The sequence below is a fragment of the Brachyhypopomus gauderio genome, chromosome 11 (genome assembly GCF_052324685.1).
Source record: "Brachyhypopomus gauderio isolate BG-103 chromosome 11, BGAUD_0.2, whole genome shotgun sequence".
Taxonomy (NCBI): Eukaryota; Metazoa; Chordata; class Actinopteri; order Gymnotiformes; family Hypopomidae; genus Brachyhypopomus; species Brachyhypopomus gauderio.
Window position 1 is genome coordinate 192501 of NC_135221.1, and position 18088 is coordinate 210588.

General features: G+C 48.4%; 1 protein-coding gene across 2 annotated transcripts in view; it reads left to right on the forward strand.

Moving 5' to 3' along the window:
• vimr2 (vimentin-related 2) overlaps nucleotides 1-16154 on the forward strand; it is a 29529-nt gene extending 13375 nt beyond the window's left edge. Inside the window, exon 10 of one of the 2 annotated variants that reach the window (XM_077020945.1) lies at nucleotides 15656-16154. In XM_077020945.1, coding sequence (XP_076877060.1) covers nucleotides 15656-15692 — 37 coding nt within the window. In that variant the 3' untranslated portion in view covers nucleotides 15693-16154. Of the gene's footprint in view, nucleotides 1-402; nucleotides 1354-15655 lie in introns of those variants that run through there. The other variant, XM_077020944.1, reaches the window with a different exon arrangement.
• Nucleotides 16155-18088: the final 1934 nt, after the last annotated feature.

Genomic DNA, 18088 nt, shown 5'->3' on the forward strand with positions numbered 1-18088 from the left:
CTAGGGAGTTAGTTTCTTTTCAAAGCAGAAGGTCAAGTTTGACCATCTGTTTGACCAAGAGCGGAGTTATCTCAGGACTGACCCGGGGAAGAGCAGAGTTATCCCAGGACTGACCCGGGGAAGAGCGGAGTTATCTCAGGACTGACCCGGGGAAGAGCAGAGTTATCCCAGGACTGACCCGGGGAAGAGCAGAGTTATCTCAGGACTGACCCGGGGAAGAGCGGAGTTATCTCAGGACTGACCCGGGGAAGAGCAGAGTTATCTCAGGTCCTGCACGGCATTTAAAGCACCACCCACTGTCAACTGCCCCGTTATCCTGGCAATAACAGTAGAAAATAAAAGCAATGACTTGTTTGTGTTGACCAAACTAGGCTGTTTGTTTCTCTACCTTCTGTGTCCTAGGGGTTTGGTGGAGGAGGAGGAGGGGAGACTTTACTGTGTGTGAGGTGGAAAAGAGCTGAGAAACTACACACACACACACACACACACACACACACACACACACACACACACACACTCACACGCTGCTCTTCTCTGGACTGCTGCAGACAACACAATAAACTAACACTTGTTTGCTTCAGGCACCAGAGTGAGACAGGCTAAAAACGGCAGCAGTGCAGACCTGCGTGTGTCTGAGCATGTGCAGTGGTCTCCTGCAGATAAACCAGCATGGCAGTGGTCTCCCAGATAAACCAGCATGGCAGTGGTCTCCCAGATAATGGTTTTACTCTGGTATGTGACGGGTGAGCCCATGTCCAGATGGCCTTCACTGCCATGTTTGGGTGAAATCATAGAATCACAGTTTTGAAGGCTGACAGTCCAACATCAGGGTGTCAGCCTCAGATTATGACTGAAGCTTGGATCTGCTTCTAGTGCTTGGAGCTGTGTCACTAATCTCTGTCCAAATGTACATGACACACACACACACACACACACACACACACACACACACACACACACACACACACACATACACGCACGCACGCACACACGCACGCACGCACGCACGCACACGCACACACACACACACACACACACACACACACACACACACACGACTATGGTTCTGCAGAATGTTCTCATCCCACACTCAAACACTGACCAGTTCTATCCTCTTAACCTTTGCCCTCTCCTACACGGTCGCAGCACTACTGGTTGGCTTTCGCTGTCTAAGAAGAATCCCTGACCCTATTGGATTCATCTCTATCATCGTCATCATCCTCATTCCATCTATAGCTGGTTCTTTTAAGCACACTGGTATCTTTTAGTGTTCAGTGTTCATGTTGTTTAGGTGTTTGACAAAATGAGCTTGTTAAAATCATTAATTAAAACTTTTGCTGAGTCTAAATCATTCACTGTTGTCAGAATGTCTTCCTTGTCTCTGAGCAGCAGTTTAACTGGGGTCCCGTCTGGGGTGTGAGCTGCCGCTCTGAAACCTCTCTAACGTCTCTTCACCCTGGCACCTTCCTCATTCTTCAAACTTCACTTCACAACTTGGCTGTCTGTGCTGTTAGTCAACTTTGTTAAGCCATTACATTTCCCTGCATTTAGGGTTAAAAACGCTGCTAATTCTGGAGGAGATAAGATAATTGGAGACCAGAGCCCTGGGGGGCAGTTTAACCCCCTTACAGAGCTGAGCAGCCGTACTGCTGACGCCTCTAATTGTGTAGATGTTGAACATGGTGACCAGGGAGGAAGCAGCTCTGGTCTTGGGGCAGTTTTACTGCTCGCTCACTTCATCATTCTTTGTGCTCTAGGGCATTAGATCTGTGACATACACCCCCAACCACACACACTCACAGCCTTCTGGAGCCTTGTGGTGTGCACACAGTCCGTGTGTTCTGGAGGGCTCCTGCTGGTTCGGGCCTGTTCGTGCTGCAGGAGACGTCCAGAGACCCAGAGACAGCGCAGAGCTCATGGGGATGAAGGGTGTTACTCTTCCTGGTTCTGTCTGTGTTCACTGTCTCTCTGCGTACCACAGTTGGCCTTAAACACTGTGTTACAATGATCTCCTCATATTCGGCTGCTTGCTAAATCAGTCCAAAATGGATACGATGAATTAATAAATTTGTACACAGTGGTAATGTACTTTTCTATGCAAATATGCTACGTCATGTTAATTCTTGTACAGTTTAGTCATAATTAGCGTTTTCATAATTTGACTTTCTGCTGTGCCGTGAACAAATGTGTGTTTGAGCTGAGATGGTCTCATTAGATGTGTGTTTGAGCTGAGATGGTCTCGTTAGAGTGGCAGTGATTTCTCAGATGCTGTGCTGTCTGGAATGCTGCTTTAATGGCCTGGTTGTTGATTAGGCAGCTGTGGGTGGAGGTTGATGGGTGGAGGCGTCATGGCCCAGTGCCCACACCCACTACACCCGCCTGCCCAGCCGTAATGGTCGTTAACCAGCGCAGCCCAGCGGCGACGTACAGGGGTCAGAGGTTATTCCTCCCGTCGGCCTCCAGACCATGACTATGGGGTCATGAGGTCGCTCATCAAAGGCGGGTAGCAGGTCAGCGGTCAGTGACAGGCCCTTTAATCCTAGTGGCCTTGATGAGGATTGAGCACGTGGGACACGGCAGCTGCAAAGACGTCTGTGTCAACAACGAAAGAAGAACTCGCCCTTCCGTCTTGGTGAAACTCACTACACGTGATCCACCTGTACTAATTCCTAGCACACTATTCCTGGCAATGTCTATGGAAGGAATTCAAAGGCTGGTTGTGTGTATCACAGAGAAGGCCCCTCCCCCCTGTGCATGTTGCAGAAAAGGCTCCTCCCCCTATGCGTGTCACAGAGAAGGCCCCTCCCCCTGTGCGTGTCACAGAGAAGGCCCCTCCCCCAGTGCGTGTCACAGAGAAGGCCCCTCCCCCTGTGTGTGTCACAGAGAAGGCCCCTCCCCCAGTGTAGCACTGTGAAGACTCCCAGGACGTTTGAGCCCAGTTGAGACCCCATCAGTCAGCATCTTTTCTGCCTCTCAAATGACAAATCGGATTAGAGACAGGTGGCGTGACTCTGCCCTGGGTGGCCCGCGATCCAGCTCGTCTGCCCCCAGACAGGTACGCCTGGCCGGGAATCTTATCCCAACCTGAACGGCTGTGCAAACAAACATCGTCCTGTTGAAAGGGAGAAGTCATTTATTACAGATCAGCACTGGTTCTGAAAGTAAGGACCCAAGACCATGTTTATACTGTAAATAAACTGTTAAGGAGGAAAGGGTGAGTAAAGAGAGAAAATAAAAACTGAAAACATACAAAACGGACAAGCCTATCAGGACAGGGCTTCATTAACAACGGGGCACCAATAATACATTCTGGCAGCCTGGAGCTGGGACACGAGGGTTGTTCCCCCCCCCCCCCCCCCCCCCCCCGCGTTGACCCTCCTCTCTCTCTCTCCTCTTCCCCCTCCCTCTCATTTTTAATTTTATGCATGTGTGCCCCTTCTTCAATTCCTGGGAGAGGAATGAGAGATCCCAGAGTCAACACCCCTTGGTTCTGAAGGTTCACACTCCCCCCCCCCCCCCCCCCTCACCTGCAGAGACTCCCTTGACGAGGTAGTTGGGTGCTGCAGTGATGTGTTTGGTGCCTGCCAAGGGACACGTCTGTCCTTCCAAACAGTTAGTGCAAAAGATGGTTGTAGGGTTGTTGGGTTGTAGGGTTGTAGGTTTTGGGGGGGTTATAGGGTTTTGAGGGGTTGTAGGGTTGTAATGTTTGGGGGGGGGGGGGGGGGGGGGGTATAGGATTGTCTATGTTCCGCTGGAGTCTGTCAGAAGCAGTTGTGTACAGTATAAATGAGGTTCTCAGAAAGGATCAGGGAGTCTATTTTAGTAAAACAAGAACTGAGCCTGTTTTCTCATGCTCTTAGTGTCTGTGCCTCTTTGTGGTACGGGTGATTGTGATATCTTAGATGATTCATTTAGTATTTCTACATTTTCCCTCTTATGACTTAAGATTAAGCAGCTTCACATGGATGAATTAGTGGAATAGGATAAAAAAATCTGGCCTGGTCCCATTTGTCAATTAACAGCATTTCCAGTTTGTGTGTGTGTGTGTGTGTGTGTGTGTGTGTGTGTGTGTGTGTGTGTGTGTGTGTGTGTGTTTACATGTACATCTAATGTACTGCATTACCCTCTGACATACAGAGATATTTAAACAGCATTAAAGCCCCAGCACATACAATTTATTTTCTGAAGAATTTCAGCATAAACCATAAAGTAGTAAATGAGTATGAGACTTCCCATGATGCCCAGATGTGCTGGTCCAGCCAGGCCCAACACTGCAGCCACTGCCACGTGATGGCAGTTCAGAAGCCCCAGATTACCCAGTTCAGATTACTCAATTCAGATTACCCAGTTCAGATTACTCAATTCAGATTACCCAGTTCAGATTACCCAGTTCAGATTACTCAGTTCAGATTACCCAGTTCAGATTACCCAGTTCAGATTACCCAGTTCAAATTACTCAGTTCAGATTACTCAGTTCAGATTACCCAGTTCAGATTACTCAGTTCAGATTACCCAGTTCAGATTACCCAGTTCAGATTACTCAGTTCAGATTACTCAGTTCAGATTACCCAGTTCAGATTACTCAGTTCAGATTACCCAGTTCAGATTACCCAGTTCAGATTACCCAGTTCAGATTACTCAGTTCAGATTACCCAGTTCAGATTACCCAGTTCAGATTACCCAGTTCAAATTACTCAGTTCAGATTACTCAGTTCAGATTACTCAGTTCAGATTACCCAGTTCAGATTACCCAGTTCAGATTACTCAGTTCAGATTACCCAGTTCAGATTACTCAGTTCAGATTACCCAGTTCAGATTACCCAGTTCAGATTACCCAGTTCAGATTACCCAGTTCAGATTACCCAGTTCAGTTCTGCTGCGCTGTGTGATGTTTCTGCTCTGCTGTGCTTCTGCCTCATGGCTGGTAATAATATTTTAGGGGATCGTTCAGCAGAACGAGTGGAGAAAGTGTTGAACTGCGTATACTCTCTGTTCAGAGTGGTTTATTCTGGTCAGCCTGCAGCTACACTGCTGGACTGAAGTTCTGAGTGGCTGTGAAAGTGAAACAGACCTCAGGGTGGTTTTCTGCTGCTGGTCATCCATCTGGTTGCCACCACAGGTCTGTTCCTCCTCAGCTCTGACAGCGTTTGCAGGGAAGCATGCTCGGTTTCAGCTGGAGTGAAGGACCCGTATCAGATCTGGCATCCACCCGGGGTGTATGTACTGGCACGCGCCGAATCATATTGATGAAAGTGTCTGTTATCTGACACGAGACACCTCGTGTAAGATTATTTCAAGCAATATATCCCTCTTTATCTGTGGAATAACTGCAGAAAACATCAACAGAATGTGGCATTTAAAATGAGTACACGCTGATGGAAAGATGTTATCCATGAGCTGGGAGGTTTTACAGTAATACTACCCATATGCTCTGAAACAATATGAGGGTTTTCTTTGTTGGTAGTTTGGCTTGGCGATTCTGTCATAAGTAGCCATTAAATGTTTAGTGTAGTATAAATTTTTGACCCCACGCAGTCCGATCATGGTGACTTATCTGAGTTCTCCAGGTGGAGCTGTCATGTCCGAGATCTTTTACAGCTCAGCTTACAGACACAACACTTCTTACATCAATCAACAGCATCTGCTGCCAATTTAGGAAACATTCCCACGTTTGGTGCTTAATATTCACAAACTGGAAACTGCTTGGAGCAGGGAGAGGGGGAGAGGGGGAGAGAGGGAGAGAGGGAGAGGGGGAGAGAGAGATCTGAGTCCCGACAGTGAAAAAACGAGGGGTTAAAACAAAGCACATTGGTACAGCGGCATTTTTGAACTGCGCTAATTTGGAGGGCTAATAGCAGCTCAGGCGTCCGGCCCTCTGGGAGTCTCCGCTGTGAGGCCGGTGCCACACAGGAAGTTTACACTGCAGCACAGCAAATCAAAATGTATTCAATCATCAAACCGAAAGGCAGAGAAGCCATGATCCAGACCAGCCCAGCCCAGACAAGCCCAGACCAGCCTAGACGGGGCGGCTGCATCAGATGAAGATAAATGTGGTGCAGAGGTGCTGGATCAAATGCCAAAAGTGCCTCTTTAAGAAAGAGACCTGCACCAGAGACGGAGCCAAAACCCCACAACACTGCGTAAGTGCACGTTACAGCCCTAGAGCCGCCCGGCAGTGTTACAATAACAACGGGGGAAATGTTGTTTTAATGCCTTTAATTGTTTTCATGTGAGCGGTTGAACACAAATATTATTTTACCATTGAAATAATCACGAGATTGATGCATTGCATGCAATCATGAGATTGAAGCATGGCTCACATATGGAAGTCTAAAATCCACAATCTTAAGTGCAGCTTTCAAATCAGACAAATCCTTCCATATGTTTTATTCATCAGTGTGTATATGAAACCTGTTATTGACAAAGTTTAGCAGTATAAATAAAGAAATATCTAATGGCAGACATTAATGCTGAAGTGTAAATAAAGGGAGGTTATTGTTACATGCCTTTCATGGGATCGTTATTTCCTGGCACACGAGAGCATTTGAGTATTCTCTCACTGTGGATTTGATATTTGAGTGATTCTAATTTGAGCAGGGCATGTCCTACAGGGGAGGTTCTCTTTGAGAGAGTGCAATCTCATACTTAATCAACAATCATATTGTACAAGAATATCTCACTACAAGCAGTCCTGGTCTCCATAACCAACGTGGAATTAAATGTCAGGGTGACTGAGCATTGTTCTTGTTGCTTTGTTGCTAGATCATTTAGGTTACAGGACATCCACCTAACAGATCCTCCTAACAGATCCACCTAACAGATCCTCCTAACAGATCCTCCTAACAGATCCTCCTAACAGATCCCCCTAACAGATCCCCCTAACAGATCCTCCTAACAGATCCACCTAACAGATCCTCCTAACAGATCCACCTAACAGATCATCCTAACAGATCCTCCTAACAGATCCTCCTAACAGATCCTCCTAACAGATCCTCCTAACAGATCCACCTAACAGATCCACCTAACAGATCCCCCTAACAGATCCTCCTAACAGATCCACCTAACAGATCCACCTAACAGATCCTCCTAACAGATCCTCCTAACAGATCCTCCTAACAGATCCTCCTAACAGCAGTATGGAGAGTTGTTGTGGCCCTGAGGAGCAGAGCAAGCCCCACTTCCTCACCCTCTCTCCAGAGGACATCTCTGGCCATGACAACCATGCAAACATCAGAGCATCTCCCGTGGGGGAATCTGCAGGGAGCGTCAGAGGTTTGCGGTTCCTCAGAACGAGGCACACAGAAGCCGAAGTCTTGCGGGTCATTAAAGGGGTTTAAGACCCTGAGGGGAGAGAGCACGACGCTCACCAAACGGCGTCTCTGCTAAAGCGCTGTGGTCATCGGGCGTTCAGCCCACGCAGCTTCTGTTTGGGCTTCGTTGGGGTTCTGCAGGACACACTCACACCCAGCACAGGAGAGCCTGCATCAGAGGACAAGTTCATCTTGACCTTAATTAGACTCATTGACATTCATGTGGGAAATCTTAAGAGAATACTCACACTCCTCTGCTTTGGTTTACACAGTCCAGTAGGTGAAAGGGCGTAGTGACTTGGGGGGGGTAGTTAGGGGGTGGAATTCTAGGAACACAAATGAAGAATCCACAGTGCCAGGGGCAGCTCGGGGAACGCCACTGGCTGACACTCAAACATCCGCCCATGTTTTCACTCAGCTGCCGGCCCTCTGCGGTTCTGTTAACTCGACTGTGTCGGGTCGGATAAGCAAGGTCTTGCCCTTCCAGCGGGGTATTTGAACTCCCAAGATGAAGGTTGAAGATATCTTCTCACTATCAGCCTGAAGTGTACACCGAGTTTCAGACCGGCTTCTCCGGTTGCTGCTAACAGGGCCACAGATTTCATCAGCGCTCCGCTGTTGCTGTTAAGCTTGTTTACCGGAGAGGCGGTGGACCGGCGATGGGGGGGGGCAGTAATGTCTTAAAGATTCTCACACAGCCGAGGGGCTCTGTTGTTCTTCAGCAGGTCATCTGGATCACACCGCACCACCGTGGTCGTTAGGCTACAGGCTCACGGGCGGCTGGACCACAGCGACGCCGGGTCACACCGCCAAATGGTAGCCATGGCAACAGCCACAGCGCCAATCTTGTCTCTGAGTGTCAAACGTTCATTAGTGTCTTATTCATATTTGTAACCAGAGCAATATTTTACAAATACATGAACACTAATAAAATATTTTCCTGTCTAGGTGTTGTGTAGACAGCTATGATATAAACGTCATGCTGACCACGTTTGTAAAAGAGGATTCGGGATTTTTTTCCCCATAGAAATCTGCTGAAAAACAACCTTACAGCATAAATAGTTCAGAACAGGATGAACCTTGCAGCCCATAGTAATGAACTTATCTGTCCACGTCATTTAAGCTCGTCGTTTATGACGACAAAGATCAGATGACGTCTGCGTATTTTTCCCCGTAGCACACGCGCCTGTTGACACACACTTGACCTGTGAAGATCGCATTTGTCCGCTAAATTGCTACTCTGCTGGTTGCCTCTTATCTGTCTGCATGGCTATTGGACGGTTCTCCCGTTTGGGCGCACCGTGATTGGCTGCAGTGGGGAGATGCTGATTTTACAGCGTGCCTTTCCCATGGCTTGTCTGAACCGGGTCAGGCATCACAGGGAACGTCTCCCTGCCTCCCCTCAGAATGGCATTTCAGTAAGTCAGCCCCCATCTGATCCATTTACAATCAGGCTCAATCACCGCAGGGTCCAGCTGTGACCACGCCCTCCGTAGGGGGCGGAGCAGAATGGATTCCAGGCGTGCGTCAATTCAGCAAAAATAAATGAGCTGATATGACTTGTGCTTTGATTTGTTGCCAGGACCAATCTTTGCAGCAGTCACGCTACTGATATTACCATATGCTGAATTTTTAATAGATTAAAAACCTAAAGGAAGGTGATGATATGCAGATTTATTCCATGGTGGTAAAGGACAGTAGCACCTGCATTAGCATAGTGGGAGTGGTTGGGGGGTGGGGATCACGTGGTCGTGGTGGCATGAAAACGGAGTGGTGCACACGAGCTTTGGGGCTCCAGGGGCACTACCAGCCCACACGCTATCCGCTCAGGGCTGGTCTGGGATGGGCTGGTCCGGGACAGGCTGGTCTTGGATGGGTTGGTCTAGGATGGGTTGGTCTAGGACGGCTGGGCCGTCTCTGCAGCTGCTGAGCCTGTGTGAGGTGCAGCTGGCTGTGCTAACAATTAAGAGAGATGTCTAGGGTGGTTATAAGACATTCAAATGAAAGAGTATGTGGTTAATAGCAAGGTTATAAGCAAAGATCTTTTAAAACTTGTTAAAAACTGGATCTTTAAAAAGATCTTTAATAGGCATGATCTGATCTAGTTCAGATTAGTGTTAGCGGCCATACCTATGATAGTGTAGCATCACTGCGTTCTTACTGCAAGTTCATATGCTCAGGTGTGTATGACCAGTCCAGTGGTCATAAAGATAACCTGTGTCTGTCGTTTTGCTTGAACAAAGCTTGAATGGTCTGGATTTGCCAGAGCCTGTTTGCCCATGGAGTGGTTTGAGCTAATGTTTAAGCTAATGTTTCAGCTAATGTTTAGGCTAATGTTTACGCTAATGTTTAAGCTAATGTAGGTGCAGTGAATGGACTGTTTTGTGAGTTCTACAGCACTGCCACAGTTTGCTTCTCGTTGCATTGTAATATTTCATCTGTCTAATATGCTAAAGTGAACTTGCAGTCTAACCCTCTTTCTCTCTCTCTCTCTCTCTCTCTTGCTCTCTCTCTATCTCTCCTTCTCCATCTCTATCTCCATCTCTCTCTCTTTCTTTCATGCTTGCTGAATTCCCCAAAGCCGTTGTTAAAAACAGGCTCTTTCAGCCGAGGCCATCTGACAGCGATCTTTTTTCCATCCTGTGTAATTTCATGATGACTCCCATGTTCTGTGAGCTGGAGTGGCAGTCAATGGGGCCACCCCCCACCACCCCCCCCCTCGCTGGTCCGGCCAGGATCGGGTCAGCTGGGGTTCTGATTTACCCTGTGAAAGCGTTTGGACTCTCTGACCAGGGTGACCGACAGAAGTGAACAGCTGATTGACAGTGTGATGATCCTTTTTTGTCTTTGTTTCTTTTGTGGTAAATATGCAGTCAGCAGTTTGGTTTGTGGTGTTTGAACTTCACAAAACACAAACGAAACACTCCACGCTTTCCTCACAGAGCACAAAAGAGTTGCCGCACCCTGTTACCGTGATGTGGTCTCTAGTTCTCTCTTGGGTCCTCCCTCGGTCATGTGACCCCCAGCTCCCTCTAAACAGTGCTGTGTAGCCCCCTCGTTCTTAGCAGTTTTCAAGTCATTTTTTGTTTTCTACTTTTTTTGTGTCTTTTGAGAGGCGCCACAGGAGCCCTGCCTGAACCACTGGATACATCAGGATGTTTTATTGTTTGCTATCTGGTCGTGGCTCCAGGAGCCTCCTGGTGCTGATAACCTCCCCCATTTGCTAATGGCCTGTTAATCTGTGACCTTCTGCTTCTATTGCTTGGGCTAGTTAAACATTTAACTGGAAACTTCATGGAGACATTGACACCTCAAAATATTGCGTTTCTGGATTCACATGGAGCCAGTTAAACGCCTTCCGTGCCTAAAGAAGGAATCATTTTGTGGATTTGCTCTGACAGCCGCAGCAAACACTTCTATAAATGCGCCTTCCTGTGCCAAAACAGACCCTGTTCTGTGGAGCAGCTGTTCTGCTGTAGGGCGTCGCTCCACTTTCCAGTGTCACCAGCTGCCTGCGTTGAGGCTGGTGTGCTGGTGGGTGTCAGCGTAGAGGAGCACGTTCCTCTCGGTGCTCCTGCTGAAGATCAGGAGACCCTCGCTCACCCCCCCCCCCCCAGCACCTGCACCACGCCTTCGGAAGTGACTCACCTGTTAACTGACCATTAGAGTAGTGTGCGTTACGACAGCAACATGTAAGAGTTTCATGGATGTTAAGTCCTGACACCGGCTTTGCTCACATCCGTTTGTTTGCAGGGTTGCTGGGTTGCAGGGTTGCTTGGTTGCTGGGTTGCTAGGTTGCAGGGTTGCAGGGTTGCTAGGTTGCAGGGTTGCTGGGTTGCAGGTTTGCTTGGTTGCAGGGTTGCTGGGTTGCTAGGTTGCAGGGTTGCTGGGTTGCTGGGTTGCTGGGTTGCAGGGTTGCTAGGTTGCTAGGTTGCTGGGTTGTTGGGTTGCTAGGTTACAGGGTTGCAGGGTTGCTAGGTTACAGGGTTGCTGGGTTGCAGGGTTGCTAGGTTGCAGGGTTGCTGGGTTGCAGGGTTGCTGGTTTGCAGGGTTGCTGGTTTGCAGGGTTGCTAGTTTGCTGGGTTACAGGGTTGCTGGGTTACAGGGTTGCTGGGTTACAGGGTTGCTGGGTTTCCTGCTCTGCTCAGAAGGACTAATGTGTCAGAGCCGGTCCCTGCGTGTCTAACCCTAGAGGACAGTTCTTAGCCCACTGGTGAGGGAAATGAGCTCAGAGGTGTAGTCCAGCTCCCACATGTGTGATCTGAGCAGTTGTTCAGAGCAGCTCACCCCCGTGGGGCTCTTTGGGGGGGGGTCACAAGACATCAGAACCCTGATTAGGTCAGTAACCAGAGAGGCTAAAGTCCTGGCAGCCGTCCCCCAAAACAAATGAGACATTCTCCATGTCACTCCTTTCTAAGTGCCCACAGATCACCCACAGATCCCTCACAGAGTCCCTGTGCTCTTGTTTTCCTGCCCACGTCGGTGATCCGTCTCCTGGGCAGCGCTGGTCCTGTTTCTGCAGCTGAGCAGCATTAGCTCTGTGTTCTGTGTTCCTGCTCTGGGCTCCAATTTGCATTCCCACTGTTTTCCTTCCACTTCGCCGCTGTCACAGACCCCAAGGCAAGAGCCCAAGAGGAACCCTGCCCCCCACCCCAGGTACCCCCCCCCCTGCCCCCCACCCCAGGTACCCCCCCCCCCCCTGCCCCCCACCCCAGGTACCCCTGCCCCCCACCCCAGGTACCCCTGCCCCCCCTGCCCCCCACCCCAGGTACCCCTGCCCCCCACCCCAGGTACCCCTGCCCCCCTGCCCCCCACCTCCTGCCCCCCCCCCCCCCCCCCATGGCCCCCGGAAGCCGCAATGCATTAAATTGTCTGTGAAGTTGATGTTCTTTCTGGCGTTTTGACATCTGAAATGGTGGAGATTTGACAACGTACTGTCAGATCCACTGTCCATCAGCCTGAGTGACTAATCTGAAGTGACTGAGCTGGAAACTAGAAGAAATGCAACAGGATTCGCCATCCAGACCGAGCAGATGTGCCTGATGGTGCATGGCAGGACTGCCACTTCAACAAAGACTTTTGTTACACTGTCTCACAGTATCTCACACTGTCTCACAGTATCTCACACTGTCTCACAGTATCTCACACTGTCTCACAGTATCTCACACTGTCTTACAGTGTCTCCCAGCATCTAATAGTGTTTTATTGTGTCTAACAGTGTCTCAGTGTCTTAGCATCTCATAGTGTCTAACAACATCTAACAGTGTCGTGCAGTGTCTCATTGTGTCTCACAGTGTCTTAGAATCATACAGTGTCTCATGGCATCTCACAGTGTCTCATGGCATGTCACAGCGTCTCACAGCGTCTCGCGGCATCTCATAGCATCTCACAGTGTGATGGTTGAAATCGGGAGCTAGCAGGACTCCAGACAGCACCGCTTTGCTGAAGCTTCAACTTAACCTCATCAAAGCTGCCCGTGTTTCCATCTACAACGTGTCTCTTCAGGCCTGCTTACCATCCCATAATGAATAACTTAGAGAGAGAGAGAGAGAGAGAGAGAGTACGTGACACATTACCCACTCCTGCAAGTTCCACCTGAGGTGCATTCAGCCTAGAGGTCAAGCACATGTGCATGTTGAGAATCCACTAGACATTTGAGCTGATGAAGTGATGAGATTAATGCCAGCGCCCCTCACCAACCCCTGAGCAGTCTGGGAATCTTAACCGCCTCCTGGAGACGTCGCCATGGCCACCGTCGCACTGTAACTCTAGATCTCCGTTGTCACGCTCCATATCACCTTGGCGACCTCCTGCCCAATTACACAGCTGACCTGGGTTTGATGACATAACCTCTTCAGATTGGGGGTGCTGGCATGCCGGGGCGTCTGCAGTCTCTCAGGCAGTGTCAGCTACGCATGCTAAGCAGACATTTCCCAGAGCAAGTCCTGTATGTCCCGCAAGTCCCACAAGTCCCAGCCTCCTCTCCTTTCACTCCAACCTCTCTTTCACCCGGCCTGCTATTAGACGCCTTTCGCAGGTGAGATGCACCCAGAGTGTAAATCATGTTTATTTATGCCACCTTCACGGTTCCTGAAGGTAATGTCATTTTGATAGTAGTAGTTTTATAATTCACTGGTATCAGTGATTTTGTTTTCAGCAGCTCTTTCTACAGTAAAATTATTTTCTTCCTGATCATCCTGATAATCCTGTTTGCCTTTGACCTCCCACCGTGACCTTCATCTGACCTCTCACCCACAATCCTGCTTCTGCATCAGACCTTGTTGAAATGTGTCTGTGCGAGACCTGCACACCACTCAGGACAGAGCTTGTTTGGCACATGCTTGGCGTGTTCAGTGGACAGTAACGTGGTTAATGGAAACTGAGCTGCCAGGCTCAGACAGCAGAGACGTGGACATCTAGGGCAGGTTTGCTTTCTGGGTTGGTCTGTGCAGGCACCTCAGTGTCTCAGAAGTTCTTCTGCCAGTGGAGAAGATTACACAAAATATCTCAACGGCCTGAATGGTGCAGCTAGAGCATACGGCCTACGCAATTCTTATATGAATGACAAATTCACACTTGTTTCTTAAAATAAGACTTTTTAATATTACTTATTATCATAAAGATATATTTACACACTTTACAGAAATCTAAAGGAAGAACACAAAGCTACGCATGAAGAGAAAAACCAACCAAAGTAGAAACTCCAGGAGCTAAAGCTTCTTTTATAAATTAGAAACCAAAAGTTCAAATATGTACACAGTATTTCAACCATTTCTGATACATTTGTTTTATTCATTTATTTATTCATTTACTTTTGCCCAGTTTAACATCAAAACAGAGACAGAGACTGTACACTAGCCCTGGCGAGGTCTAGGAGCACACACTTCAGACAGGAGAGATGAGCATTAATACCTTTACAGTGTTTACCGCACAGCCTATAATACTGCTGCTAAGCCAGGGGCACCTGGGGATTATGCAGGTATCCGCAGGTACCTGAAGGAGAATGTGGTGTGCAAAAGTGGCCATGTTTATGAAGGGTTGTGCTAGAAGCACTCTGAGCTCACGCCCGTAAGGGTGAGGTGTCGGACTACAGGGGAGTGAGATCCAACTGGAACACTCCACCCTGGGGACAGTAGTGTAGTTCTGGCGTGGACGGCTCAGCTCCTGGACACGTGTCACGTGCAGACGCTGCTTTGCACACGCACACAGTGCTGGGCTCATCCAAATCAACCAATCAAATGTGTGGCTTGGCAGCCATTTTCTTTCACCTGTCTTGGTCAAGTGTCAGACTTGATGATGGTTAAAACTCAGTAAGGGTCAGGTGAGTGTAAAAAAGGCAATCAAAAAGCAGTCCGACGCCAACGAAAACGCCTGTCAAAGTGTTGTGTGCTGCCTACACGCTTCGCAGTTTCTCTCGATTCATTTGAAACTCGAGCCTTAGGGACAGTAGAGCCTGCGTTTCACCTGCCATAGCTGTCTTCTCGTCATACAAACATTCACTCAGCACCTTCTCACGCCACACATGCAGTCCCAGGTGAATGCAGTGGGGTTCAGCAGGAGTGATCTGAGCCCAAGCTGAACATCTCTGGGAAGCAACCAGTGAAACCTGCTCAGAGGAGCACAGGGGCGTCGCTGCAGTGTGCAGAAGCCCAGATTGGGCAAAAAAATGGGAGGAAATGGAGAGAAGATTGGTTAGACTGAGCTCTGCTGCTAACACAGCTCAGAGAAGGGCTTCTCACTCCCAAACGTCAGCGTATTGATCTCCAGTTCAGTTCTGGACGTGAGTCTGGACATGCTCGTTCTCTTCCACGGACTTCATTAACCTGCTGTGCGGATCCGGACTGTGTTGTGCCAGGCAGCGAACGGAAGTGTGAAAGCTGTCATGGGTCCACAACATCTTGAGTAGCAGACTAATTCTCTATACTTTTTTTTTTTTTTTAATATATATATACGACCACACGCACACACAAATAAAATACAGCTTTCCACGCTGTATTCAAAAGTAAGCTTTGGACAACCAGCTAGACAAGAATCAGTCAATAAAATTGTCACAATACACTGGAGAACCATTACAATGCGAGAGACGTGTTTTCAGGATTGACTTTTCCTGCAGTATAGCAGGTCCACAGAAGCGTCTTACATGCCTGCACAGAGAGTGCTGGCCCCGTGCCAGGCGTCTGCTCACTGTCTGTGCGACAGGGCTCAGTACGACCGCGTGTTTCTCTTTGGACATGTGAGCCAACAGATAGCCATCACTGAGAGGGTTGTGTTATATAGCAGTGATGGGGGTATTTTTTTCTATTATTATTTATAATTTTCTTTTTTTTCTCTCTTTTTTTTTACAGGTTGAAGGTCTGTACGGTGCGGATGGTGTGGACGTAGCTTCACTTCAGTCCCTGAACAGGGAGCTCAGCTGGTGCAGATGGTGTACATTCATGAGGACTACTGTGGGTGTAGACGTTATTCTGCACCTCAGACAGGAGCTTCCCACACAGAAAATAGTGATTCGAACCCTGGAGCTTTGATCCCTTCAGCTCTGTCTAACCAGATCCGGCCTCACAGATGGGGGAACTAGCTCATCTCTTTGGGATTCTGCTCACACACCAGAGACGTCTCATTTCGAAGTTGCATTAATGAAATCTACATCTCTGTCTGACGGGGTATTAAATAATAATGGTGAGGCTGGAATTATTAGTATTCGCAGTATCCTAAGATTTAATACATTTTTAATCAAGGTGAGCTGGGCTGCGTGTTTTACGACTGTGGATGTTGGAGTTTCTCCTGCTGTAAAGTTGATAGTGGAACATTTGTGTTCCAGTTTCACAGGGAACTGGGGTGTGGAGAGGGGGGGGGGGGGGGGGGGGGGGGGGGCGCTGTCTGACCGAGCGTCACCATGAGGGACGTGGGTAACAGTCTCATAAACGCCTCACAACTGCACAGTACAGTTGCAGCAAGACTCACACAAAGGAAACGCAAACAACAGTCCTTGACAGAAGCACTGTGGTGATATCTGAATGATGGTTGCTCGCGGGGGTATCTTGGTTACCTCAGTGGGTTACCTAGGAGTGTTACCCGGGGGAGGGGGGGGGGGGGGGGGGTGAACTCTGACCCCGAGGTCAGCTGCTACGACCTCAGATCCATCTGAAATACACCAGCACTGATTTAACAGGTTTAACGACCATAGCATCAGTCACTGTCGCTGAATAGGATCTGGGTACAAAAAACAAATGGTTTCAGAATATGGAGACTGAGGACGGCTTATGAACCCAATCTGAATACATATTTATAGTGGTAGATACATAGGCAGATATATCAGATATATATATATATATATTTTTCATATATATGTATGTATATAACACAGATACGTTATGTACTGGTCTTTGCATGTCTGTATTTGCAGTTGTGTGTTTTTCTTAAATAAATGCACAAAATATAAACCATTCCAGTACAGCTTCTCTAACAACACCCTGAGAAAAATAACTCAAATATAACAAAAATACAATGAAAAAGGAAATAAGATCTGGTTTGATGTAAAATAAAGGCATATTTTTTTGTCAATCAAATGTTTCTGACATAGTTGGCCAATCCAGGCTTCAGCTAACCAATCAGAGAAGAGCACTAGGATAGGAAGGAAGAAAGGGACGTTGTTGTCAGAAGTGTGTGTCCTGAAGGGGGCGTGGTCTGTTTTCAGAAGTGTGTGTCCTGAAGGGGCGTGGTCTGTTTTCAGAAGAGTGTGTGCTAAAGGGGCGTGGTCTGTTTTCAGAAGTGTGTGTCCTGAAGGGGCGTGGTCTGTTTTCAGAAGTGTGTGTCCTGAAGGGGCGTGGCCTGTTTTCAGATGTGTGTGTGCTGAAGGGGCGTGGCCTGGTGTCTTCAGACTATCCTCTCTGCCACCTAATTGGCAGGATGCGTTCGCATCGTCAAGGTGGTGGTCAAGACTCGGGATTGCGAGGTCACGTGCCCTTCTCTGGTGCTCTCTCCCACCAGCAACACGTGAGGTCACGTGCCCTTCTCTGGTGCTCTCTCCAACACGGATAACAGATTTAATATTTGGCACTTCATTAACAGGAGAGGTGATGTGGCGAGCGGCAGAGACCGCCACAGCCACCTAACAGTCGTGTTCATCCGCCGTGGATCAGCGTGGGGGGTGCGGCCTCAGGACACAAATGACGCGGCTGATGGAGACATGTGATCCTGCACGGAGACTCCGTGGTGTGAAGCGTGGTGAACACCACCCTCACCCCCCCCCCCTCCCCCCCCCCCCCCCCCCCCCCCCCCCCATCCCCGGGGTGTCTGCTGGGTAACAGGCTAACGCTAACGGCGTGATTAGTGCTTAAAGCAAGCTGCATATAAAGATGAGCGCTCAAATAAACCAATCCACATGCCACAGATTTCTCTTTACTTTTAACCTGATAGTATTCTGTTAATGCAAAGCAAAACAAAATGTAAAAATGCAAATGAGAGGTACTTATGTAATCAACAGTGGTAACTAAATAACATTGACAAAAAAAAAATTACAAGCTACTTATTTCAAAAGACATTCTCCTTGTTGTAATAGACATATGACCCAAATGAACTGAAATGTAACATTGTTACGTTTGTAATAAGGAGCTGGCCTGGTTGTAAGGGGTTGGGTGGTGGAGGTGGAGAACACCTCCACCTTCAGATCCCTGTACCTTTCCCTCCGTCATCACTATTGTTCACACCAGACGTTGCAACAACACAGCAATGAAACAAAGGCAGCTGTCACCTTTACACAGCAGAGAATGGGACAGCCA